Raw genomic sequence first — 27,852 nt, 5'->3', positions numbered from 1 at the left:
ATTTGGAAAATGTCAAGAAATTTTAAAATCACAAAAAACATCAAGTGCCATGATGAAACTGGCTGTCATGAGGACTGCCACAGGAAAGGAAGACTCAGAGTTACCTCTGGTGCAGAGGATAAGTTCATTCGAGTTACCAGCCTCATAAATCGCAGCCCAAATAAATGCTTTGCAGAGTTCAAGTAACAGACACATCAAAACATCAACTGTTCAGAGACCGTGAATCAGGCCTTTATGGTCGAATTGCTGCAAAGAAACCACTACTAATGGACACCAATAATAAGAATATACTTGCTTGAGCCAAGAAACACAAGCAATGGACCTTAGACTGGTGGAAATCTGTCCAAATTTGAGATTTTTGGTTCCAACCATGTTCTCCGCATGTGTGGTTCCCACCGTGGAGGAGGAGGTGTGATGGTGCTTTGCTGGTGACACTGTCAGTGATTTATTTAGAATGCAAGGCACACTTAACCAGCATGGCTACCACAGCATTCTGCAGCAATACACCACCCAAACTGGTTTGCACTTAGTGGGACTATAATTAGTTTTTCATCAGGACAATGACCCAACACACCTCCAGGCTGTATAAGGGCTATTTTACCAAAAAGGAGAGTGATGGAGTGCTGCATCAGATGACCTGGCCTCCACAAATACTCAACCCAATTGAGATGGTTTGGGATGAGTTGGACCGCAGAGTGAAGGAAAAGCAGCCAACAAGCGCTCAGCATATGTGGGAACTCCGTCAAGACCGTTGGAAAAGCATTCCTCATGAAGCTGGTTGAGAGAATGCCAAGTGTGCAAAGCTGTCACCAAGGTAAAGGGTGGCTACTTTGAAGGATATAAAATATATTTTGATTTAAAAAAAAATTGGTTACGACATGATTCCATGTCTTCACTATAATTATACAATGTAGAAAATAGTGAATATAAAGAAACTCTTGGATAAGGTATTGAAACTTGACTGGTACTGTGTGTATATAACTGGCCCTGAGGACTTGACAAAAGCTGTTTTAAGCTCTCAAATTTAGAAATAAAACAAGTAATTGTAATGAGCAGGGTTCTACGTTCAAGGCTGAGTGAAATGTCACCTGTTTGTGTTGGTGTGTCAGTGTGTGGGGAAGAATTAAAAATGATTACTTTGTGAAGTTAGACACTAACACTGGAAAAAAATATTCAGCACTTGGATTTTTTAATTTTGCTGTTGGCTGTAAATATTTTTTCTCTGTTGTACAAAGTGGGAGTAATAATTTTGTGAGAGTTGTCCTGAAATATATTAGAAGAATAAATGATATTGAATTATAGGTGTCCCAAATATTCATTGAGTTATCCCTATGCCACACTGATTGCTAAATGCATTTTATTTTCACTAAATATGCTATCCAGCTTCTTCAGGTATAAGGGAGTTTTGGAATCCAAACCACGTGAATGTGAACCAGAAAGAAGGGTACAATTCCCTGAAACCCCAATGAGAACAAATGCCATGAGTTTTAAAGTTAGACTGCAGTAGAGTGCATATTGAGTCATGGCAAATACAATGTCCCAGATGAGACCTTGGGAGAAGCTGTAATAATAAGACATTGGCTCAGGGGTTTCAAGTGCTGTACAATGAATGAAGGGCTTTATCGTTATATTGGCTTTCATAATGATTTTTTAAAAAGTACCATTGACAACATCATTAGTAGCGATCAATGTCATTCAATCCAATTAAAGTGGAGAAAAACAGGGTTCATAGGGAGTTCGGTGTACAGCAGGTTGCCATGGCAGGGCAACTGTATATCAGAAGCAGCATGGACCAAAATGTGTGTGAATTCACTGAAATCTTTATTCAGGAAAACCACCACCTCATGCGTATGAGTGCGTTTGACCTGTTTTATTGAAAAACGTTCAAAATAAACAAAATGGCACAGCAGTGTACAAACGTCATAAACACACATGCACGGTCAGTCGGTAGAAAAACTCTGTGGGGTTCCCCTCTGGTGCATTTCTCATTAGAAAATCATTTACAGGCTAACTAACAGGGGAAGTGCTGGCCGGTAGTACACACTGACAGTGCGTACAAGACAACTCGGAAAGCTCCGATTTAAGTGCATTCATGACAACTGGGAATGCAAGTGCCAAATGGGATTTTTTTATTTGATAGATTTTTTATTTTTTTTAATAGTCATCCAACACAGAAATACCGGTCGGAATCTCTGGCACTAACCTAGAGCTCCGACCAGAATATCACTGACGTCATTATATTTCCCCCAGTCTGAGCTCGTTTTTTCAGGGATTGTTTTTTTCAGGGACTGTTTCAGAGTCAGGGGACCATCCACAAAGTGTGTGAAATCAAAGTTATGGCGGTGAGGACAATCATTCCAATTGGACATTGAGTGGAAACAGTGCTTAATGTATGGGGTTTAAACATGAGGTTTGCATACATGGAAAGGTATTTTTTTTAAATATTTCTTTAAAATATCCAAGACATACCCAACTGATAAATACAGATTAATGTAAAATACCAAAGTTAGTGGTATTTTGAGACAAAAAAAAAATCGATATATAAATTATTTTCAACCACAATTACGTCGGGACCATTTCTTAGTTTCATCCAATCGAGAGTTGAAAACGAGCATTACATGAGATCACTAATCAAACGGAAATAAAAAGACAGAAAGAAAGTGATTACAAATGAAAGAGTGAAGATCATAGAAGTGTTTTTGGTCAGAGCAGAGTAGGACCGTCAGCAGTAGAGAGAGCTTTGGGTTGTGGGCCGGGCAGTGGTCCTGCTCTTAGGCTTGTCGTATTTTGGAGGGGGTATAGGTCTTGTCCACAGACTCGTCCTGTAGAAACATGTGCAGGCAGCGCTCGTTCTGAGCCAAAGGGTGACCAGCCACTCTGAAACAAGACAGGGAGAGACAGGTTATGAATAGATGTTGTTACAGTCTGTCTGACATGGTTACAAAGTACATGCTAACAAACACATTCTGTTCATACATTTTATTTCTCGAAAAATTGTCAATACAATCCTTGACCATAATGACTTCCTTACTTATTCCTCTTTGTTCTCATAAGGAACATAAATAAGGCTTCCATGAGAGCGCACCGCGAGAGACATTGACCATAATTGGACAGTCAAGTACTACTCCAGTCTCCTTTTCACCTAATTTATAAAACTGAAAAGTTTTCAGGAGGGTAACAAAATGTGCCCACATTTTCAGCAGGTTTGTTTTCAATTTCTTTCAATGTCCAAACGGTCAGGTCAGGTGCATTTTGGAAGACCACTGACCTGTCTGATGGTCATTGAGAGGGAATAGGTGCATTTTGGAAGACCACTGACCTGTCTGATGGTCATTGAGAGGGAATAGGTGCATTTTGGAAGACCACTGACCTATGTCTGATGGTCATTGAGAGGGAATAGGTGCATTTTGGAAGACCACTGACCTGTCTGATGGTCATTGAGAGGGAATAGGTGCATTTTGGAAGACCACTGACCTGTCTGATGGTCATTGAGAGGGAATAGGTGCATTTTGGAAGACCACTGACCTGTCTGATGTCATTGAGAGGGAATAGGTGCATTTTGGAAGACCACTGACCTGTCTGATGGTCATTGAGAGGGAATAGGGAGCACCTTTACTAACTGTTATTTTAAATTGGCAGTTGATGAAGTCTCCATGTTACATCTGGAGCCAGAGAATTTGATTAAGAGCAAGAATTACCATTGAGGTCAGGTAGAGGGTAAGGGATAGAAGCAAAGTAAAAGGGAGAGAAAAGAAAATAAGGGGGAAAGAAAGAAAACATTGAAAGAAAGATAGACCCATTTTCCATGACTGAAGTACTCATCATCCTACGCACTCTCAGCTACAGTCTAAAATGAGAAATATTTCTGAAGGCCAAGCATGACCAAGGGTTCACGTACTGGTCAAACAGAAAAATGACAGAGGATTTGAGGAGGCTTCCATTTGCCATTAAATGAGCCCCACCCCTCCCAACACTCCCCGACTAAAATAAATAAAAATAAATCGATTGGCAGGGTTCAATTAAACTATATCTCACCTGGCCTCTAAATCACACCCGACCCTGTCCCCACTCCTCCATCCCAAGTCTGATGACAAATCTCACCTTTCGTTTTTGAACAACATGGCCGACTAACTTCCCTCCAAACTTCACTGTGCTGCTCTCTCCTCCTCTGCTGGGTTGTTTACAAATGATAATGGTGTTTACCTCCAGGAAAAGGGTTTTCCTCTCACAATGCACTCAATCACAGATTATAAAACAGCAGAGCGAACCAGCTCCATTCCACTGTGCAGCTATTAAGTCTAAACAATGCTATGATCAACAGTAGCATTTAATTGAAAGAAAAATACAAATAAAAAAATCTTAATTACCAACATATTCTCAGCTCCCTTGAAAAACCAATGTATGGTTTTACATACTTAATATTCTAACAGGTAGCATTCGCCACATTTGCACATGAAACAAAGATAATAGCCAAGTCTGCAATCAAAGCAAATAATTACAGTCCCACTCTAACTTTTATTGTTCTCTACATGGGGGTGAGAACACCTTGGGGTAAAAAATAAGCAGGGGTGCACACACCATGCCTCAGGAAACCACTTGCTGTAATTTGAGACACAATTATCATAAATTACACATCTAAAATAAAACAAATGTACGAAGGTAGGAAGTACTAAGGGACACACTTCTTGTTCGTTTACCAGGTAATTATGAAGGAGAATTAAGGAGGGGGGAGACGACATATCTGGCTGTGTGTGTTCAGTCTGTTAACAACACCGAGAGAGGGAATCTAATTGATCAACTGATTTATGTTAAGTGTTTCATAGACTCCTAAGGTTAAGATTGAGCTGAAAGTGTCTACATTGATATGTTTAACAAACACACATGCCTACATGCACGCTCTCACACGCCTGACATCAATCAAAAAGTAGTAATATCACAAAACAGCAGAGAAAGAAAGCAGAGGATCTAGGGATGACTGTGTAAACTCACTTGTTGAGGAACTGCTCCAGTCCAGCTCTCCGCTCCTCGATGAAGGAATCGTCAAATATCCCATCGTCCCCTCGGAACGGAAGCTGTCTGAACAGAGCCTTCCCGGGGAGAGGGGGGACCACCACCTGAGAGCAACACACACACACACACACATTAGTGGCATAAACCAAGTGAAAAACTTTTAGCGGTTTTACTGTTGTGTTTCTCTGTTTTTAGATTTCCCTTTTCCTGTTTAAAGTGTACCGAGACTGCTTTAAACCCCCCATAGATGGCTCACCTTGCTATCTCTCTCCAGCTCCCCTCTGAGCCACTCAAAGTCGCTGTACCTTCTCCGCACACGAGACTCCTTCAGCTTGAAGATGGGCAGGTTGGTCTAAAGGAGAAAACGGGGATAAAAAAAATTAAATACATAAGCCCCGTGCAAACCAACTGCGTTAAACTGTATGCGTTCCGGCAGAAGTCCTTTCATTTTAAATGGGAGGCAATCCGCACCATTGCGACTCAACTGCCGGACAAGGCTGCAGTATGTGCTGTGTTTCTCATGCATTGGATTTTTCAAACTTGTTTGTTGCTTTGCCATGCGGTCTCAGAAACAGAAGATAAACTGAAGATTTGGGTGATTCTGATTGGGGGCGGCAGGTAGCCTAGCAGTTAAGAACATTGGACCAGCAACCAAAATGTTGTTGATTCGAATGCCTGAGATGATTAGGTGAAGAAGAAGAAAATAATAATCTGTCAATGTGCCCTTGAGCAAGTCACTTAACCCCTAATTGCTCCTGTAAGTCGCTCTGGATAAGAGTGTCTGCTAAATGACTAAAACGTAAAAATGTGATTGCATAAGAATTACTGTAACACAATGCGTCTGTTTGCAAGAGTCAAGAGTCTGTTTGCACGCAGGGTTAAGGGGAACCAGAGCACTGTAGGGTAAACAGACTAAGGTCAGAGAGTTAAAGAGTTTAAATAACACTAGGGACAACTCCAGGGGAGTATTCATTACACCGATGCTGTTGAAAAACAATATACAACAGAAACTGTTTATTGCAAATGTAAAACATGAGTTTTTATTGGACAAATTCAGGTAGGTCCGTCCCTGTTCCGTTTGGTTCTTAAACGGTTTCCGTAACGAATACACCCCAGGAGAGTTTGAACTAAAGCATTGTAGATCGCGTGAAGTATAAGTCCGTGCTAAATGATGTAGGGTTCTCCCCAGGATTTTTAATATGGTAGTGCTGGGGAGGCATGGAGATTTTTGCATTTATTTAACACCCGTAACTGTCATTTCCTGCGATCTTAAGATTTTTTTTTTGCCTTACTGTGCCTTCAGAAAGTATTCATACCCCTTAGACTGAATTCAATATAGATACATTTTTTTTTAAAAAACTCTACACACCATCATTAAAAAGTGAAAACATTTGTATACATTTTTGCAAAATCAATAGAAAATGAAGCACAGAAATGTAATTTACATAAGTCTTCACACCTCTGAGTCAATACATGTTAGAATCACCTTTGGCAATGATCACAGCTGTGAGTCTTTCTGGGTAAGCCTAAGAGCTTTGCACACGTGTATAGTACAATATTTACACACTTTTTAAAAAAAACTCTTCAAGCTCTGTGAAGTTGTTTGTTGATCATTGCTAGACAGTCATTTTTAAGTCTTGACAGATTTTCAAGCCGATTTAAGTCAAAACTGGAGCTAGGCCACTCAGGAACATTCAATGTAGTCTTGGTAAACAACTACAGTGTGTGTGTGTGTGTATATATATATATAAAAAAATAAAGGGAACACTTAAAAAACACAATGTAACTCCAAGTCAATCACACTTCTGTGAAATCAAACTGTCCACTTAGGAAGCAACACTGATTGACAATACATTTCACATGCTGTTGTGCAAATGGAATAGACAACAGGTGGAAATTATAGGCATTTAGCAAGAGACCCCCAATAAAGGAGTGGTTCTGCAGGTGGTGACCACAGACCACTTCTCAGTTCCTATGCTTCCTGGCTGATGTTTTGGTCACTTTTGAATGCTGGCAGTGCTTTCACTCTAGTGGTAGCATGAGACGGAGTCTACAACCCACACAAGTGGCTCAGGTAGTGCAGCTCATCTAGGATGGCACATCAATGCGAGCTGTGGCAAGAAGGTTTGCTGTGACTGTCAGCGTAGTGTCCAGAGCATAGAGGTGCTCCCAGGAGACAGGCCAGTACATCAGGAGACGTGGAGGAGTCCGTAGGAGGGCAACAACCCAGCAGCAGGACCGCTACCTCCGCCTTTGTGCAAGGAGGAGCAGGAGGAGCACTGCCAGAGCCCTGCAAAATGACCTTCAGCAGGCCACAAATGTGCATGTGTCTGCTCAAACGGTCAGAAACAGACTCCATGAGGGTGGTATGAGGGCCCGACGTCCACAGGTGGGGGTTGTGCTTACAGCCCAACACCGGGCAGGACGTTTGGCATTTGCCAGAGAACACCAAGATTAGCAAATTCGCCACTGGCGCCCTGTGCTCTTCACAGATGAAAGCAGTTACACACTGAGCATATGTGACAGACGTGACAGTCTGGAGATGCCGTGGAGAACGTTCTGCTGCCTGCAACATCCTCCAGCATGTCCGGTTTGGCGGTGGGTCAGTCATGGTGTGGGGTCGCATTTCTTTGGGGGGCCGCACAGCCCTCCATGTGCTCGCCAGAGGTAGCCTGACTGCCATTAGGTACCGAGATGAGATCCTCAGACCACTTGTGAGACCATATGCTGGTGCGGTTGGCCCTGGGTTCCTCCTAATGCAAGACAATGCATGTGGCCGGAGTGTGTCAGCAGTTCCTGCAAGAGGAAGGCATTGATGCTATGGACTGGCCCGCCCATTCCCCAGACCTGAATCCAACTGAGCACATCTGGGACATCATGTGTCGCCCCATCCACCAACGCCACGTTGCACCACAGACTGTCCAGGAGTTGGCGGATGCTTTAGTCCAGGTCTGGGAGGAGATCCCTTAGGAGACCATCCGCCACCTCATCAGGAGCATGCCCAGGCGTTGTAGGAAGGTCATACAGGCACGTGGAGGCCACACACACTACTGAGCCTCATTTTGACTTGTTTTAAGGACATTACATCAAAGTTGGATCAGCCTGTAGTGTGGTTTTCCACTTTAATTTTGAGTGTGACTCCAAATCCAGATACATTTGATTTCCATTTCCACAATGATTTCCATTGATATGTGTGATTTTGTTGTCAGCACATTCAACTATGTAAAGAAAAAAGTATTTAATAAGAATATTTAATTCATTCAGATCTAGGATGTGTTATTTTAGTGTTCCCTTTATTTTTTTGAGCAGTGTATATATAGCCTTGTTTTAGGTTATTGTACTGCTGAAAGGTGAATGTCTCTCCCATCATCTGTTGGAAAGCAGACTGAACCAGGGTTTCCTCTAGGATTTTGCCTTGCATAGCTCTATTAAATTAATACAAATAAAAAACTCCCTAGTACTTGCCGATGATAAGCATACCCATAACATGATGCAGCCACCACCATGCTTGATAATATGAAGAGTGGTACTCAGTGATGTGTTGGATTAGCCCTAAACATAACACTGTGGATTCAGGACAAAATTCATTATTTTACACATTTTGTGCAGTTTTACTTTAGTGCCTTATTGATAACACAATGCATGTTTTTTAACATGTTTATTCTGTACAGGCTTCATTTTAACTCTGTCAATTAGGTAAGTATTGTGGCGCAACTACAATGTTGATCCATTCTCAGAGTTTAATGACTTTGATAGGAGAAAAGTCACCATTAGATTCATGGTGAAATCCCTGAGCGGTTTCCTTCCTCTCCGGCAACAGATAGGAAGGACACCTGTATCGTTGTAGGGATGGAGTGTAATTAAAACTTCACCTTGCTCAAAGGGATAGTCAGTCTGCTTTAAAAAAAAAAGTCAAAAGTTGACACCTACTATTTTTACTATTCTCCATACACTGTAGAAGAGTGAATACATCATAACTAATGAAATAACACATGGAATCATGTAGTAACCAAAAAAGTGTTAAAATCAAAATATATTTTATATTTGAGATTCTTCAAAGTAGCCACCCTTTGCCTTGACAGCTTGGCACACTTGGCATTCTCTCAACCAGCTTCATGAGGTAGTCACCTGGAATGCATTTAAATTAATAGGTGTGCCTTGTGGAATTTATTTCCTTCTTAATGCATTTGAGCCAATCAGTTGTGTTGTCAAGTCCCTATTATGGCAAGCAAAGAGAAATGACAGCCCATCGTTACTTTAACCTTTTGCGTGTAGGGGGCAGTATTTTCGTTTTTGGCAACAAAAAAAAAACATGCCCATTTGAAACGGCCTATTTCTCAGCCCCAGAAACGAGAATATGCATATAATTGTCAGATTAGGATAGAAAACACAAAAGTTTTGAAAGCTGTAAAAATATTGTCTGTGAGTATAACAGAACTGATATTGCAGGCGAAAGCCTGAGGAAAATCCAATCAGGAAGTGACTCTTATTTTGAAACCTCTCTGTTCCTATGCAAGCCTATCCTCCATTTAAAGGGATATCAACCAGACTCCTTTTTCTATGGATTCCCTAAGGTGTAAACAGTCTTAGTTGAAACATAGTTTCAGGCTTTTATTTTGAAAAATGAGTGTGAAGGATCACATTGCATAAGTGGATAGGTGGGGGCTCTCAGAGTGAGTTTTTGCGCAACTGAGTAAAGCGGCCATCGTTTCTCCCGCTGTTATTGAAAAAGCTACACACTCGGTTGATATATTAACGAATATACAGTGGGGCAAAAAAGTATTTAGTCAGCCACCAATTGTGCAAGTTCTCCCACTTAAAAAGATGAGGCCTGTAATTTTCATCATAGGTATACTTCAACTATGACAGACAAAATGAGGAAAACAATCCAGAAAATCACATTGTAGGATTTTTTATGAATTTATTTGCAAATTAGGGTGGAAAATAAGTATTTGGTCAATAACAAAAGTTTCTCAATAATTTGTTATATACCCTTTGTTGGCAATGACAGAGGTCAAACATTTTCTGTAAGTCTTAACAAGGTTTTCACACACTGTTGCTGGTATTTTGGCCCATTCTACCATGCAGATCTCCTCTAGAGCAGTGATGTTTTGGGGCTGTTGCTGGGCAACAGACTTTCAACTCCCTCCAAAGATTTTCTATGGGGTTGAGATCTGGAGACTGGCTAGGCCACTCCAGGACCTTGAAATGCTTCTTACGAAGCCACTCCTTCGTTGCCCGGGCGGTGTGTTTGGGATCATTGTCATGCTGAAAGACCCAGCCACGTTTCATCTTCAATGCCCTTGTTGATGGAAGGATGTTTTCACTCAAAATCCCATGATACATGGCCCCATTCATTCTTTCTTTTACACGGATCAGTCGTCCTGGTCCCTTTGCAGAAAAACAGCCCCAAAGCATGATGTTTCCACCCCCATGCTTCACAGCAGGTATGGTTTTCTTTTGATGCAACTCTTTGTCCTCCAAACACGACATATTGAGTTTTTACCAAAAAGTTATATTTTGATTTCATCTGACCATATGACATTCTCCCAATCTTCTTCTGGATCATCCAAATGCTCTTTGCAAACTTCAGACGGGCCTGGACATGTACTGGCTTAAGCAGGGGGACACGTCTGGCACTGCAGGATTTGAGTCCCTGGCGGCGTAGTGTTACTGATGGTAGGCTTTGTTACTTTAGTCCCAGCTCTCTGCAGGTCATTCACTAGGTCCCCCCGTGTGGTTCTGGGATTTTTGCTCACCGTTCTTGTGACCATTTTGACCCCACGGGGTGAGATCTTGCGTGGAGCCCCAGATCGGGGGAGATTATCAGTGGTCTTGTATGTCTTCCATTTCCTAATAATTGCTCCCACAGTTGATTTCTTCAAACCAAGCTGCTTACCTATTGCAGATTCAGTCTTCCCAGCCTGGTGCAGGTCTACAATTTTTTTTCTGGTGTCCTTTGACAGCTCTTTGGTCTTGGCCATAATGGAGTTTGGAGTGTGACTGTTTGAGGTTGTGGACAGGTGTCTTTCATACTGATAAGTTCAAACAGGTGTCATTAATACAGGTAACAAGTGGAGGACAGAGGAGCCTCTTAAAGAAGAAGTTACAGTGTGAGAGCCAGAAATCTTGCTTGTTTGTAGGTGACCAAATACTTATTTTACACCATAATTTGCAAATAAATCCATTAAAAATCCTACAATGTGATTTTCTGGATTTTTTCCCTCATTTTGTCTGTCATAGTTGAAGTGTACCTATGATGAAAATTAGAGGCCTCTCATCTTTTTAAGTGGGAGAACTTGCACAATTGGTGGCTGACTAAATACTTTTTGTGCCCCACTTGAGGATTGATTATAAAAAAAATGTTTGACATGTTTCTGTGGACGTTATGGATATTATTTGGAATATACGTTTGTGTTGTCGTGACCTCTCTTTCCTGTGGATTTCTGAACATAACGTGACAAACAAACGTTGGTATTTTGGGTATAAAAATAATCTTCATGGAACAAAAGGAACATTTGTTGTGTAGCTGGGAGTCTCGTGAGTGAAAACATCAGAAGATTTTGATTGCTTTTCGTGACTTAAGATATGAAGGTCAGTCAATACGGAAAACTTCAAGAACTTTGAAATTTCCCTCAAGTGCAGTCGCAAAAACCATCAAGAGCTATGATGAAACTGGCTCTCATGAGGACCACGACAGGAAAGGAAGACCCAGAGTTACCTCTGCTGAACAGGATACGTTCATTAGAGTTACAAGACTCAGAAATGGCAGCCCAAAGAAATGCATCAACTGTTCAGAGGAGACTGCGTTTATCAGGCCTTCATGGTCGAATTGCTGCAAAGAAACCACTACTAAAGGACGCCAATAATAGGAAGAGACTTGCATAGACCAAGAAACATGAGCAATGGACATTCGACCATGGAAATCTGTCAATTTTTTACTTTTGGTTCCAACCGCCATGTCTTTGTGAGAGTTGGTGAACAGATGATTTCTGCATGTGTGGTTCCCACCATGAAGCATGGAGGTGGTGGTGTGATGGTGCTTTAAATGGTGACACCGTCTGTGATTTATTTAGAATTCAAGACACACTTAACCAGCATGGCTACCACAGCATTCTGCAGCGATACACCATCCCATCTGGTTTGCGCTTAGTGGGATTATCATTTGTTTTTTCAACAGGACAATGACCCAACACACCTCCAGGCTGTGTAAAGGCTATTTGACCAAGAAGAAGAGTGATGGAATGCTGCATCAGATGACCTGGCCTCCACAATCACCCGACCTCAACCCAATTGTGATGGTTTGGGATGAGTTGGACCGCAGAGTGAAGGAAAAGCAGCCAACAAATGCTCAGCATATGTGGGAACTCCTTCAAGACCGTTGGAAAAGCATTCCAGGTGAAGCTGGTTGAGAGAACATCAAGGGTGTGCAAAACTGTCAAGGCAAAGGGTGGCTACGTTGAAGAATATAAATAAATGCATTTGTTAAACACTTTTGGTTACTACATGATTACGGTGTTATTTCATAGTTTTGATGTCTTCACTATTATTCTACAATGTAGACAATAGTAAAAATAAAGAAAAACCCTTGAATGACTTGTGTCCAAACTTGTAGGCCTCCTTGCTCGCACATACCTTTTCAGTTCTGCCCACAAATGTTCTATGGGATTGAGGTCAGGGCTTTGTGATGGTCACGCCAATACCTTGACTGTTGTCCTTAAGCCATTTTGCCACAACTTTGTAAGTACGCTTGGGGTCATTGTCCATTTGGAAGACCCTTTAAAGACCAAGCTTTAACTTCCTGACTGATGTCTTGAGATGTTGCTTCAATATATCCACATAATTTTTCCTACCTTATGAAGCCATCTATTTTGTGAAATTCACCAGTCCCTTCTGCAGCAAAGCACCCCACAACATGATGCTGCCACCCCCGTGCTTCAGTTGGGATGGTGTTCTTCAGCTTGCAAGCCTCCCCCGTTTTCCTCGAAACATAACGACGGCCAAACAGTTCTATTTTTGTTTCATCAGACCAAAGGACAATTCTCCAAAAAGTACGATATTTGTCCCCATGTGCAAACCGTAGTCTGGCTTTTTTATGGTGGTTTTTGAGCAGTGGCTTCTTCCTTGCTGAGTGGCCTTTCAGGTTATGTCGATATAGGACTCGTTTTACTGTGGATATAGATACTTTTATACCCGTTTCCTCCAGCATCTTTACAAGGTCCTTTGCTGTTGTTCTGGGATTGATTTGCACTTTTTGCACCAAAGTACATTTATCTCTAGGAGACAGAACACGTCTCCATCCTGAGCGGTATGACGGCTGCGTGGTCCCATGGTGCTTATACTTGTTCATCTGTACAATTAATAGTACACGTGGTACCTTCATGCGTTTGGTTCATCATTGGGAGCAATTCCCAGACTTGTGGAGGTCTACAATTTTTTCTGAGACCTTGGCTGATTTCTTTTGATTTTCTCATGATGTCAAGCAAAGAAGTACTGAGTTTGAAGGTAGGCCTTGAAATACAGCCACAGGGACACCACCAATTGACTCAAATTATGTCAATTAGCCTATCAGAAGCTTCTAAAGCCATGACAATTTTCTGGAATTTTCCAAGCTGTTTAAAGGCACAGTCAACTTACTGTATGTAAACTTCTGACCCACTGGAATTGTGATACAAGTTATAAGTGAAATAATCTGTCTGTAAACAATTGTTGGAAAAATTACTTGTGTCATGCAAAGTAGACTTGCCAAAATTATAGTTTATGGAGTGGTTGAAAAACAACTTTTAATGACTCCAACCTAAGTGTATGCAAACCTCCGACTTCAACTGTATATACATAGAGTGCATTCAGAGTATTCAGACCCCTTCCCCTTTTCCACATTTTGTTACATTACAGCCTTATTCTAAACCTACACACAATACTGCTCAGTTTGGCTGGGTGGCCAGCTCTAGGAAGAGTCTTGGTGGCTCCCAACTTCTTCCATTGAAGAATGATTGAGACCAATGTGTTCTTGGGGACCTTCAATGCTGCAGATATTCTGGTACTCTTTCCCAGATCTGTGTCTCGACACAATCCTGTCTCGGGTGCGCTACGGACAATTCCTTCGACCTCATGGCTTGGTTTTTGCTCTGACATGCACTGTCAACTGTGGGACCTCATATAGACAGCTGTGTGCCTTTCCAAATCATGTTCAATCAACTGAATTTACCACAGGTATACTCCAATCAAGTTGTAGAAACATCTCAAGGATGATCATTGGAAACAGGATGCACCCAAGCTCAATTTCGAGTCTCATAGCAAAGGTTCTGAATGCCTATGTAAATAATGTATGTTTTTTATTATTTAGAAATTTGCAACAATTTCTAAAAACCTGTTTTTGCTTTGTCATTATGGAGTAGTGTGTGTAGATTGCTGAGGATTTTTATTTGTTTATTTAATCCATTTTAGAATAAGGCTGTAAAATAACAAAATGTGGAAAAAGTCAAGGCGTCAGACACAGCACCTTCTTACATTCTTTGGGGAAAACCCGGTGATGATATTGATACTAGACTGGGGTTTACAAAATCTAATTTTCAATAGGTCTCACAACACACTATGGTACCATCAACCCTTCCACCACTAATGTGTAGTAAACCAAGTGCTACACAGCAGCCATTTTGTCCCAGAGACACGCACCACACACTGGCTATGAAGAGTAGATGCAGCGTGAATGACACAGGCTTGCCATTGTGCCGTTTGGGCCTAGCCTTGTGTTAGGTACTCTGTGGCAAATGACTTTGTTAAAAGAGCCATACAAATAGAAAATTCAATTGGAAATTGAAATCCTGTATTGAGGACTGAAGAATAAAAGTTTGCTCTTACAGGGCTCACCAAGGTCTGATGCACTTTGGACGAGCTGAGAGAAAGACAGAGAGAGAGTGCGTAGTGCTAGTTAATGAGCACTGGAGATTACATTTCATGAAATGTTTCGGCATTGACATACACCACTGAAGCGTACAGCAGCACATTAGAACACAATGCCAAAGCTCTTCACCTGTCATGACAGCAGCATCCTGCGGCCATCCCAGCCACAATACACAACCTGGAGAGAAAAAGAACATTTCCCCATAGACAGACAGCAATCGCAGAAGGTCAGAATTCATGGAGAGCCACAAGAGCAGAAACCATTGAGCTGTTGGATGGATGAATGCAGGGCGATGTGTGTGAGCAGTGGCAGACTGATCGATGAGCAGGAGAACGAAGGAGTGTGTCAGAGTGTGATAAAGAGATGGATAGGTAGCTGGCACGCTGAGTAAATAGATGAATAAATGGTTGGGATGGGGGGGGGGCTATATGGACTATGGGGGACTAATTAAGAAAGAAGAGCAGAAGTGGCCTTTTCGTTCTCATGGTCTCCCTCGCTCTCACTCCCCCCGTCCCCTCCTCTTCATATTTTCCCTCTCCTATAATAAGTCACTGTTTTGCCCTTGAGACCCCTCTTGAGTCTTTTCACTGGGAAAAACACAAACCGTACTCTCCTCTTGTCTTCTGTCCTCTCTTCTCTGCCTGCTCCTCTCTTTTTGCCCTACCTCTAAAATTATGGATTTTTCTACTCTACATTGATGAGGTAGAAGAGATAATTATTTTGGAAGGATTTGAAAATAATAAATTCAAGTTATTAAATAACAATTGCTATTTTTTTTTATTACCACAAAAAACTACAATGAAGTCATATGGTAATATCAGAACAAGTATTAAAAGTGGCTGAAAAATAAGATTTTGCCTCATGTTGGGGTTCTTCTGACAGTTGATAATGGAGGACAAAGAACAAGGTGAGGGAAAAAGGTATAGACCACTACACAGAGAACTGAAGGAATGTTTCTCTCTAGTTACACCTTTCTTTCCCATCCTTCACCTCTCCTTACCCCCTTTTTCTTTCTGTAGTTGTATGTCCTCTCTCGTTTGTCTACCCAGCCATTCTCTCTCCTCTTATTTCCTTCCCTTCTGTCTCCAGGTGAGGTTGTCAGCCACCCCCTCCTTCCTCTCAGGTCACAGAAGGGGATTAGCCTAGCTTTAAGAGCCCCTCAGCTGTAGCCACGGCCTTCCCTCTCAGTGGGCTGTCCCCCAGTGTTCTGGTACCTCACAGCACGGAACGCTTCACGGAACACTGGGAAGTTAATCCCCACGACAACAGATCATGGTTACAGGTAATCTGCCACCGCCGAGATGCTAATCCCATCAGGCCCAGTCCCGACGCTCCCACACAAAACACACACGAGCAGAACTATGTGTGTGGAGAAACAGGTGATAGATTTAGAAAACTCTCAAACAAGCTGCACAACACACACACACTTAACTTTTGGAGAATTCGGGTTCACTCAAACTACACTTTCCAAATGTTCAATCTTGGGCTTGCTGGTCCACACCCCTGCCTGGACCTCAATGCTCAGGACAAAAGAGAGAGAAAATGAAAGTCACCTGCGCTTTCAATCACCACCCCATCGCAACCTATGATTAAGAGATTGGCGTTAACGGTGAGAGGAGAGGAAGAGAGGACAAGTCAGGTGAAAGGTGAGTAGTCAGCTCGCCCACACTTTTCGGTCTCAAACAAACACTTCTAATTTCACACATACAAACACGAAGAACACCACTCCCCATGTAAAGAGGCAGTGCGTGGGAGCTCTACAAGTCAAAGATCAGGTTTCTGTCCTCTCCACACCTGGCTGTAGGTTGGGGCTGGGGGGTGTGGTTCGGGTGGGGGCTGAGGGCGTGGTGTGTGTATGACTCAGGTTACGGAATAAGGTATTGATTGAGACACCCTGGACCACCCCCAAACCCATAATGTCTTTAGTTCAATCGAAGCCTACCTTTATTTCTTTAGTTATTCAAAAAGCACACTTTGTTTCTCTCACTATCACAGATCAGTGGTGGGATAGGGGTGAGTAATAGGAGGGGGGGGGGGTGTCATAAGCCTTCTATAGGGTGCAAGAAAACAGAATGCAGACATTAAAAAGGAATACAACAATGTTCGAAAATGTATTGAACTTAGTAGGAAATCAAGTAAATGTATTGAACTTATTCTAAAAATTTATTTTGAAGCGGAAGGTAGCCTAGTGGTTAGAGCGTAACCGAAAGGTTGCAAGATCAAATCCCCGAGCTGACAAGGTAAAAATCCTACGTTCTGCCCCTGAACAAGGCAGTTAACTGACTTGCCTAGTTAAATAAAGGTTCAATTTATAAAGGTTTACAATTAATGTGCCCAAGTTAATAACAAAAGATGGACAAAATGCATTCCTGCAACTTTCTGAAACGGCACAGGAACGGCACAGGAACGCCCCCCACAGGAACGTTTGTGTGTGGTGCGCTCATATTTCCGGTCTCGTCTTCACTTTGTGTCGCCGTCAGCGATAATGCTAATGATAACCGTCTGCTGGCTTTCCCAAAAATCTTGTCAATTAAAATGCTAACTACAAAGTAACCTGGCAGAAGGATATCATGTTTATTTGCAACAATCCAGTGGCCAATTGTTTTGCAAACTCTGAAATCACATAAGCACTACAGAAACACCACTAACCAAATAATGTCTTTGGCTGGTGTTGCGTGCTCACTTGAATTAAAAAGCAACATATCCCGTTGAAAACTGCTTATGTGGCAACGATGTGAGTCATGAATAACTGATGAGTCAAAATGTGTATAATTGCTAGCTAGCATTAAAGGTAAATTGCTAGCTAGCATTAAACTTATCTTATAAAAAACAATCAATAATGTGTATAATGTGTATCATTTTGGTAATAAGTCAGTGTCGTCTACGACGGAGCTTGGAACAGCCATAAATTAAGGTTTTGATTTGACGATGTCCATTTACCCACTAACATGAGGTGAACATTTTTTAAATGTATTTAACCTTTAGGGGTCAGTTAGGGGCAAGTCAGTTGAGAACAAATTCTTATTTACAATGACGGCCTACACCGGCCAAACCCAGATGACCCTGGGCCAATTGTGTGCCGCCCTATGGGTCTCCCAATGACGGCAGGCTGCGATACAGCCTGGATTCGAACCAGGGTGTCTGTAGTGAAGCCTCTGGCACTGAGATGTAGTGCCATAGACCACAGCACCACTCAGGAGCCCATCTGCGGTGATTGCTCTTAATCCAATAGCATAGCCAGTGAGACACACCTGTCCAGCAGCTCTGACTTTGTTAACATATGACAACACGTTGCACATTTTTCTTTACTTGTGAAATACTGCACCAAAGACCTTTGATGTAAAATTATGAAACTAACACATTCTAGGGCAAAATTCATTACATATTTTGAGGAATTGAAATGGGCTTCTGCATCTAGTGTTGAGGACAAACATCATTCACCAAATGCGGAATCGTTGAGGAAACAAGACCGAAATCTAATTTTTAGAAACACACTAGCCAATAAGCATGCTCACTGGCTCTTTAAATGGTAACTCCAACCAAAATGCTAAATGTCTTAGATTTTTACCTCAAAACGTGGTCTCCTGATGTGGTTTAAACTAGAGGTCGACCGATTAAATCGGAATGGCCTGTATTTTTGGGCGCCGATTTCCGATAAAAAAAATAAAATGTTATTTTTTATACCTTTTATTTAACAAGGCAAGTCAGTTAAGAACACATTCTTATTTTCAACGACTGCCTAGGAACTGTGGGTTCAGGGGCAGCCTTGTTCAGGGGCAGAATGACAGATTTTCACCTTGTCAGCTCAGGGGTTTCAATCTTGCAACCGCACAGTTAACTAGTCCAACGCTCTAACCATTGCACTCCACGAGTAGCCTGCCTGTTACGCGAATGCAGTAGAAGCCAAGGTAAATTGCTAGCTAGCATTAAACTTATCTTATAAAAACCAATCAATCATAAATCACTAGTTATAACTACTAATCCAGTTTAGCAGACAATATTAACCAGGTGAAATTGTGTAATTTATCTTGCGTTCATTGCACGCAGAGTCAGGGTATATGCAACAGTTTGGGCTGCCTGGCTCATTGCAAACTAATTTGCCAGAACTTTACGTAATTATGAAATACATTGAAGGTTGTGCAATGTATCAAGAATATTTAGACTTAGGGATGCCACCCGTTAGATAAAATACCAAACGGTTCCGTATTTCACTGAAATAATAAACGTTTTGTTTTCAAAATTATAGTTTCCGGATTCGATCGTATTAATGACCAAAGGCTCTTATTTCTGTGTGTTATTATGTTATTATCAAGTCTGATTTGATAGAGCAGTCTGACTGAGCAGCAGCAGGCCCGTAATCATTCATTCAAACAGCACTTTCGTGTGTTTTGCCAGCAGTTCTTCGCAAGCACAGCACTGTTTATGACTTCAAGCTTATCAGCCTAATGGCTGGTGTAACCAATGTGAAATGGCTAGCTAGTTAGCTGAGTGTGGGCTAATACTGTTTCAAACGTCACTCGCTTTTCGATTTGGAGTAGTTATTCCCCGCGGCTTTTGTGGAGCGATGGGTAACGATGCTTCGAGTGTGGCTGTTGTCGATGTGTTCCTGGTTCGAGCCCAGGTAGGGGCGAGGAGGGGGACAGAAGCTATACTGTTACACTGGCAATACTATAGTGCCTATAAGAACATCCAATAGTCAAAGGTATATGAAATACAAATGGTATAAAGAGAAATAGTCCTATAATTCCTATAATAACTACAACCTAAAACTTCTTACCTGGGAATATTGAAGTCTCATGTTAAAAGGAACCACCAACTTCCATATGTTCTCATGTTCTGAGCAAGGAACTTAAATGTTAGTTTATTTACTTTTGCACATATTTTTATATGGCACACATTACTTTCTTCTCCAACACTTTGTTTTTGCATTATTTAAACCAAATTGAACATGTTTCATTATTTATTTGAGGCTCAATTTATTTTATTGATGTTTTATATTAAGTTAAAATAAGTGTTCATTCAGTATTGTTGTAATTGTCATTATTACAAATAAAACTTTTTTTTAAAAATCGTCCGATTAAATTCTTGACGCTACCCATCCCTGTCGCGGATAATTTGTCAGCAACCGCTGAATAGCATAGCGCAACAGTCAAATAATATTACTAAAAAAAATAGATATTCATGAAATCACAAGTGCAATATTACAAAACACAGCTTAGCCTTTTGTTAATCGATCTGTCTCAGATTTTGAAATGATGCTTTACAGCGAAAGCAATCCAAGCGTTTGTGTAAGTTTATCGATAGCCTAACATAGCATTATGTACACTTAGCATCAGGAAGCGTGGTCACGAAAATCAATCAAATTAACCGTTTACATTTGATGATCTTCGGGTGTTTTCACTCACGAGACTCCCAGCTACACAACAAATGTTCCTTTTGTTCCATAAATATTATTTTTATACCCAAAATACCGACGTTTGTTTGTCGCGTTATGTTCAGAAATCCACAGGAAAGAGTGGTCATGACAACGCAGACGGAAATTCCAAATAGTCTCCATAATGTCCACAGAAACATGTCAAACGTTTTTTATAATCATTCCTCAGGTAGATTTTAAAATATATATTCGATAATATATCAACCGAGTGTGTAGGTTTTTCAATAACAGCGGGAGGAACAATGGCCGCTTTACTCTGTAGCGCAAAAACTCACTCTGAGAGCCCCCACCTATCCACTTACGCAATGTGATTTTTCACGCTAATTTTTCAAAATAAAAGCCTGAAACTATGTCTAAAGACTGTTGACACCTTAGGGAAGCCATAGAAAAAGGAATCTGGTTGATATCTCTTTAAAAATGGAGGATAGGCATGCATAGGAACAGAAGGGTTTCAAAATAAGAGGCACTTCCTGATTGGATTTTCCTCAGGGTTTCGCCTGCAATATCAGTTGTGTTATACTCACAGACAATATTTTGACAGTTTTGGAAACTTTAGAGTGTTTTCTATCCTAATCTGTCAATTATATACATATTCTAGCATATGGTCCTGAGAAATAGGCCGTTTACTTTGGGAACGTAATTTTCCAAACATAAAAATAGTGCCCCCTAGCTTCAAGAGGTTATCGGTATCGGCTTTTTGGTCCTCCAATAATCGGTATCGGCGTTGGAAAATCATAATCGGTCGACCTCTAGTTTTAACACAGTTGCGGACTGAGAACACCCAATTTGGTTATTTTTCTATTTAAAAAATAAAAAAAAAAAAAAAAAATGTTTCTCAGAGCGAAAACCTGGAAAAACAAAACCAGGAGTTGTATTAACGCAGAATTCTGTTTTTCAGAGAAAAGAAAAATGCATAACAAATATGTTCCTGCGTTTTGTAAGCTCAGATCTAAAATGCTTCTTATTTAAAATTTCTGCTCAGCAGACAAACAAACTTTGTGCTTCAGCTGCACTTCTCCACTCGGATGAGAGTTCACGCATGGCGCTCTGACTGATGTGGCGCTACATTTCTCCGGTATGTTTCTCAGTGTAGCCTACTTTTCTCCAGTTAAATGCAAGATTAACTTCAAGCAAAACATTAGGAAATGTACCTGACTACATTTATATGATAAACATTCGAAATATGATGACCATGCATAGTTTGCCAGAAATACGTTGCTTTTTTATTGTAAACAAATGTATTTGTGTGTATGCTAGCCAAATAGCGTTGCATTTGTGTTGTCATCTGATAAAAAAAATTAAAGCTATTTTCTGCCGAATGTGTTGCACTAATGTATTTTCTATGAAGGAAAACTATAGCTACCTGACGACTCTATTGAAGCAAAAAAAACTTGACTTTCAATGTAAAACACAGGTGAAATGGTATAAAATGCAGATTTTTTGACGGTCTGCGTTTTGAAAATGCAGATTTCTGAACTCTAACGAAGCCCCTGAAAACTGAGAAAACAGAATATGGGAAGTCAACGTAAACCACATGGCCGTCTCAGTCACCAGAAATCAACCCAATTGAACACTTGTGGGAGATTCTGGAGCGGAACCACCAACAACAAAACGCCAAATGATGGAATTTCACATGGAAGAACGGTGCTGCATCCCTCCAATAGAATTAGACACTTGTAGAATCTATGCCAAGGTGCATTGAAGCTGTTCTGACTCGTGGTGTCCCAACGCCATATTAAGTTGGTGTTTACTTTATTTTGGCAGTTTCCTGTACCATGCTCATTTTGAATAATCACAATGACAATGCATTTTGAAATACAATACCTAGCTGGACCTGAGCAGTTAGACAAGATAAGAATGAATTACAACAGAAAGGATAATGTAACAAAGTGATTAAAGTTTGAGTTACTGCTATAACATCGTATAAGTAGTCTTTCCATGAACAGCCTAGACTATGGTGATTAGGTTATGCTTCATACAGACAGAGAGCGAGAAAGCGAGAGAGGGAAAGCGCGACAGACAAAGCGCGACAGACAAAGCAAGGCAGAGCGAGAGAAACGTAAGCCTAAGCAAGTGAGTGCACAGGGTCCATTTCATAAACAACACAAAAATACCCAACTTCCAACTACACTTCACTGAGCCAGTGGCCTACTAAAAGCTTTCACATCGCAGGAATAGAAACCCTTGAGTAACCCACCGCTGCATTAGAAATGCATGTGAAACATCATGTGTAGGAAGAGACAATACCATAGCTCATTAAAGACTTGGGGGAGAAAAGAGCCCAAACCCCTCAAGAGAAAGGTCACCCCTCTCCTGTGAAAATGGTTCAAGGCCGCCTATGCATTAGCTTTTAGCAGGATGGATTAAGTCAAGTTCGAGAGTGCCGCATCCCTAACCCCCCCTGCCCCCTTCTTACCCTCCCCTAGCTCTCCCTTTCAAAAATAAAAAGTATGAAAAATGGCAGCACAATACCATCTCATCGCATCATATTCTAAAAGGGAACGAGGAGAGAACAATGGCGTTGGGGCCGTGGGTCTCCCCCTCTCTGTCGTTTCCCCTGTGCACTTTCCCTCTCTCGCCCCTACAGCCTTCCCTCGACTCTCTCCAACTCGCCTAGCTGGCAGAAAGCTGCTTTGTTGCCATAGTATCAACTCCCACTTTTGATACTGTCATTTCAAGTAGGATATGGTAGCCTTGATACAATATGTTCCCCATTTCCATTAAAATAGTTGTCAGAGAGGATGGTGTAGAGTTTGGATTATACTTGACTGTGCCTGACAAGGCCCCTCCACCCCCACCCCTCCCTATTTTATTAATGACCAAATGTTTTTCCCCCCCAAATGGAAGAGAGAAAGAAAGTGGGGGAGGCTATGGGAGTGGAGAGGTGGAGGAATGGAAGAGAGAGAGAGCTGTAGTAAGAGGCCTTTTTATATGCTCCTGTCTGCCCATAAACAAAGTGAGATCCCAAAGTCCACGCTCTTCTGTGTGCTCTCTGAAGGGGGAGATGGAGGCTACCAAAGGCAAGGTCTAATGTTGGTGGTAAAGCTTTCCCCCCATTTTCCCGAGTTCAAAAACATACACTACTCTGTTGAGAGCGCGAGAGAAAAGTCCTCTCACCCTCACATCAAACTGAATCATTGAGAGACATTAGGACTGTGAAGAGAGCATCTCCTCAACATTCAAGACACGTAAAAAAATACCCTGAACTAAAGCCCATGAAAGTGAACTACCAATTAGGCTATCCAATATGTTAGCAATAGCCTTCTATTATCAGGGGGCTTATTTGAACAGTATATTATTAGCAGAAGACACAGTTTAAATATAACAAATGACAAACGGAAAGACCAAAGACAACATTCTATTATTTTACACAAGACCACATTTTCAGGTTTACAAGTCTGCACACGTGAATTCTAGGTTACCTTGAGGACATGATGCTGGTTTTAGCAGAGAAACTCACCATCTGCAACACACAACGCAGTTTCTGATATTCAATCAATTAGGCCTAAACAATTGACTGGTCACACTTTCTCTCACAGGGACCCTAACGTCACCTTTCACCATGAAATGTCACACGAGTGACCATAAAATGACCTCTGCACTGACCATGAAAATGTTTAATAGGACCATATCAGCTAACACCGTAATATCACAGAAATTAACATACTACCAAACCATTGCATGATTAAGGTATAATACTACTTGTCTGAAAGAGTTGTGCAACAGTTACTATAGATACTGAAGTGGGGACAGAAGGAGTAGTAGGAACCAAAGAAACAGGAACTCAAAGGGTGCGTTCCAAAATACACTCAGGCCATCTACTCTGATTTCAGAGCACTCTCATCTGAGTGTGCCAGAGCGCAGAATAACTGATGAATTTACGAACGCTCAACACCTGTTCAATATGGCAGGTGTCAGTAACCGTCGGTAAAAAAGCGTAATTAATTTGCTGCCAGCAGCACAGTTACAGTCACCAACGCTCTGGATAACATAAAACTGCCTAACTAGCTCTGCAGGGGCGAGTAAAATGAAGTGTATTCTCATTTGTGTCTGGAAGTAGCTAGCAAGCTAGCCAACGTTAGCCAGTTAGTTTGGGTGCTTGACTGCCGTTGTGAGGTCAGAACGCTCGGCTCAACCCTACTCGTTGGTCAGAGCGTCCAGTGTGCATTCTGAACCTCTCAGAGAGCGAAACGTTCTGAATTTACGAACGGACAATCTGACAATGCTCTGAATTTACAAATGCCCAGAGCACACTCTGGCACTCCAGATTGAATTTACAAACACACCCAAAGTATAGAAGGTAGCCTATAGGAGGCATAGCAGTGAAGAGGTGACAAAAGCAAAGCACACATTTCACCTGTTAAAGGTCAGGTGTCATATGAGTAGATTTGAGAGTCCTCGTGGACTAAGGTGACTACTCTCTGGACTAGGCTGGGCGAGGGACGTTGGAGATGCAGGGCTATGGTGGATGGAGAGCGAGGGGGTGCTTTTGTGGCCTCCCCAGGGGGGTGGGAGTAGGTGGGGGAGCCCATACGAGGACAGGGATGAAGCCTTCCCCTCTCCACAAACCAGCCTGATTCATTCTTCTCCCCTATCAATGAGGGGATTAAGAAGACTCTCAGTACGGCCGTACGGGCTCTCACTGCCATGGGATGGGGGAGGGGGGGATTTGGGATGACGAGAGGGACTGGGGGGGTTGATCTACTAACATTTCATTGCATAAATACAGGGGGGAAAATATTATAGCTAAGCGGTGAGAGAACCCGAAACACAAGCAACACTGCAAAGCATTCCAAGCTGGCCAAGGTACCAGGCAGACCTTTTGGTATAGTCTAAATGCCTTTAGAAACAGGAGTAAAACACTTCCAAAGAAAGGGAGAAGAAAGGAAAGAGGAGAGAAGCGAAGCAAAGTTGACACCACGTTTGTTGAGAAGTGAGGGATGCTCCTCTTATCCCTGGCTCTTATGCAAAGCAGGGTCACAGAGGGCCATGAGGCGCACAATAAATGCTGATTACACGCATATGCTAATTATTACACGCTAATCAAGTACAGTAGCCTTATATTCAGCTCTAATGCCCGCAGACGGGCTTCTCTAGGTAGGGGGAAGCTATAAATACTATAGGGCCATGCTGCGCTAAACCACCACGCTACTGAAAACAACGAGAGACAGCCCAGACAATCACAGGGTTGACAGTGGTACGGTGATAACATGCTTAGCTCTTGATGTACTGCTTCAAATGCAATAATTCTGGTAATTTGTTTTGTATAATGCACTCTGTGTTGGAAATAGTGGTGTGGAACAAATAGCACAAAAGTAGAGGATGAAAACTAGAGCCTTTTAAGCAGCCTTAAAAAGTGTTGTGTTGGTAACTGGTATTGAGTTGGTACCTTTTAGCTTTCATATAACATTTGAACAAGCTCCAGACAGGTTTTAAAATTGTGTTATACCCCATGCATTAAGTCTGTCAATCTTTATTGTCATGATGACACGTTGAGTAACTTTTTCCTTACAAGCAATCAATAGCAACTGATTTGAGGGTTAAACAGTTGTTGATAACTGACTTTCACTCTCCATAGTAGTTTATAAATATGGATGAGACCAGAGGTGAATCTCAAAGGTACTTCCTCGATTCCTCCCGTCCAATCCTCTCCCCACCAGAGGGAAGCAAGGAGGTCTAGCTTTGTGAGGACATGCATCTGTACTGTTTAACCCCCCAGCCCCCACCTCTCCACCCCAGCAGAGCAGAAAGGAAATGCATGGGTAAGTAGACTGTGGGGCTCGCTGATGCTGAGCCTGGCTCAACATCCTGTCTTCAATCCAGAGAAGCTGGCCAGTAGTTTCAGTACACCAAAAATGTCATAGAACTGCATTTTACACAGAGAGTCCCTTTACTGGAAAAGTATTGCTATGACTAATAAGAGAGGGGGAGAGAAAAACACTGGACTCATCTGTATTGCTCAATATCTGAGTAGAGGCATAGAGAGGCAACATTTCTTGAGTGAGGGAGCTGGTCTCCAAGCTCTGCTTTTGGGTAGAGACTTAGCATGAAATACCATTTTATTGTGTTAAAATACACCCTTGTTGAGCTCTCTGCTTCTGTTGGTGTGTGACAAATCGAGAGCTTGGGACTATAATGTTCTATCTGCAAAAAGATGATTCTAGGACAATTGGCTTTAAAGTTCAGGACCCTTATTGGTTTGAATGGTGTCAGCAATTTCTATATTATATTATTTTGAACTTAACATGAATTGGGGTAGTTCGAGTACTATTATATAGGTAAAGAACATTGAACAGAACAAAGCTATGCCAATTACTCAATTTAGACAAAAAAATGCAGATTGAACCTGGTAGTCCCAAACTCATTAATTTATCTACCATTTACACTCTATGACAGGGGTGTGGCTGGAACACAACAAGGATCTGTTAACGGTTTGTAAAACAATTAATTCGTTAAAGACAATACAAACTAGCTAGTTAGTTATATGGCTCCATGGCCATGAGGCTCTTGCAAACAGGACACCAAACAAGACCCACTGGCAACAACATATTTGTAACTTTCCATTGACTTCACATTCCTGAAGTCAGAGAAGCTAACAGTTAGCTAGCTACCTGGCTAGGCTATCGACCAAAACTGGAGGCCCATTTAAATAATATTGTATCAACAATGCTTTGATAACCTCGCCAGAAATAGTTTAATATTTTTAATACACAGCTGAATTGGTTAAATGCCAAGTATGTTAGTTAAAAAAAAACAACGAAATCCGCCGTCTAACTGTTATAGCTACTAACAAGCTAACTACCTACCTACTCCGTGGCTAAAAGCTAGTTAACCGATTTGACTGTTCGAATATTATCTACATCTGACTGGTCTCTTTCTTAGTGTAACCCTAATTAAACTCAATCCCCTTTATCAAGTTGACCAGGTCCACTGCCCTAAAGAGCAAGCTAATGGTTTGCCTATTTATTTTATTAGCTATCTTGTATGCTCACCTTCAGTCTTATTTCATACGTGGTAAACCTGGTCCTCCCGACACCGATCGTTTCAGGGTTGCTCACATCAATCTCTAGAAAGTTACTTGGGGGTCCATACGCGTCGTTCAAGTTCTGAGGCTTGGAGAATAGCCTCCTTGTATCAGCTATGGTATCAGCCATTTCTCCCCCACTAGCTTGGTTAGCCGCAATCGCCCTGCCGTTTGGGTCCGTGTTATTCTGGATCCTTGGGACGTCCCCTATAATAATAATAATTATTATATTAATAAATGGGTGGGTGCTTATATTTTTCCTATTTCAAACATGTACAAGTGTGTATTAATACGCATGTATGAATAGTATATTTAAAAAAAATGTTTTGCATATATCCTAACTCTTCCTGAGACACCCTCCGAGAGTGGGGTCACGGCAAGTGTCTACACATAGACATTAATACCAGGGTCTAGCACGTCCCTACCCCCATTGAAGTTGACATCATTTAAAGTGGTAATGGTAGTAGGGCTTAGTGTAGG

At 41.6% G+C, this 27,852-nt stretch overlaps 1 protein-coding gene across 1 annotated transcript; it reads right to left on the bottom strand.

Moving 5' to 3' along the window:
• Positions 1–1,804: 1,804 nt before the first annotated feature.
• snx3 (sorting nexin 3) lies at positions 1,805–27,818 on the bottom strand. The gene is made up of 4 exons (XM_021600700.2): positions 27,341–27,818; positions 5,267–5,362; positions 4,990–5,114; positions 1,805–2,877 (listed from the first exon to the last, which is right to left on the bottom strand). Exons 1-4 carry the CDS (start codon positions 27,500–27,502, stop codon positions 2,772–2,774), a joined length of 489 nt encoding a protein of 162 aa, XP_021456375.1. The 5' UTR covers positions 27,503–27,818; the 3' UTR covers positions 1,805–2,771.
• Between the last annotated feature and the right edge of the window lie 34 nt (positions 27,819–27,852).

The sequence above is a fragment of the Oncorhynchus mykiss genome, chromosome 4 (genome assembly GCF_013265735.2).
Source record: "Oncorhynchus mykiss isolate Arlee chromosome 4, USDA_OmykA_1.1, whole genome shotgun sequence".
Lineage (NCBI taxonomy): Eukaryota > Metazoa > Chordata > Actinopteri > Salmoniformes > Salmonidae > Oncorhynchus > Oncorhynchus mykiss.
The sequence above is the reverse complement of the archived record's forward strand: the minus strand, read 5'-3'. Positions and strand labels throughout refer to the sequence as shown.

Coding starts and splice junctions, on each gene's coding strand:
- snx3 (XM_021600700.2), bottom strand. CDS start 27,502: ATGGCTGATACCATAGCTGATACAAGGAGGCTATTCTCCAAGCCTCAG. Junction 5,115..5,266: donor AGCTGGAGAGAGATAGCAAG/GTGAGCCATCTA, acceptor TGTTGCTCTCAG/GTGGTGGTCCCCCCTCTCCC. Junction 2,878..4,989: donor CTGGAGCAGTTCCTCAACAA/GTGAGTTTACAC, acceptor GTCTTGTTTCAG/AGTGGCTGGTCACCCTTTGG.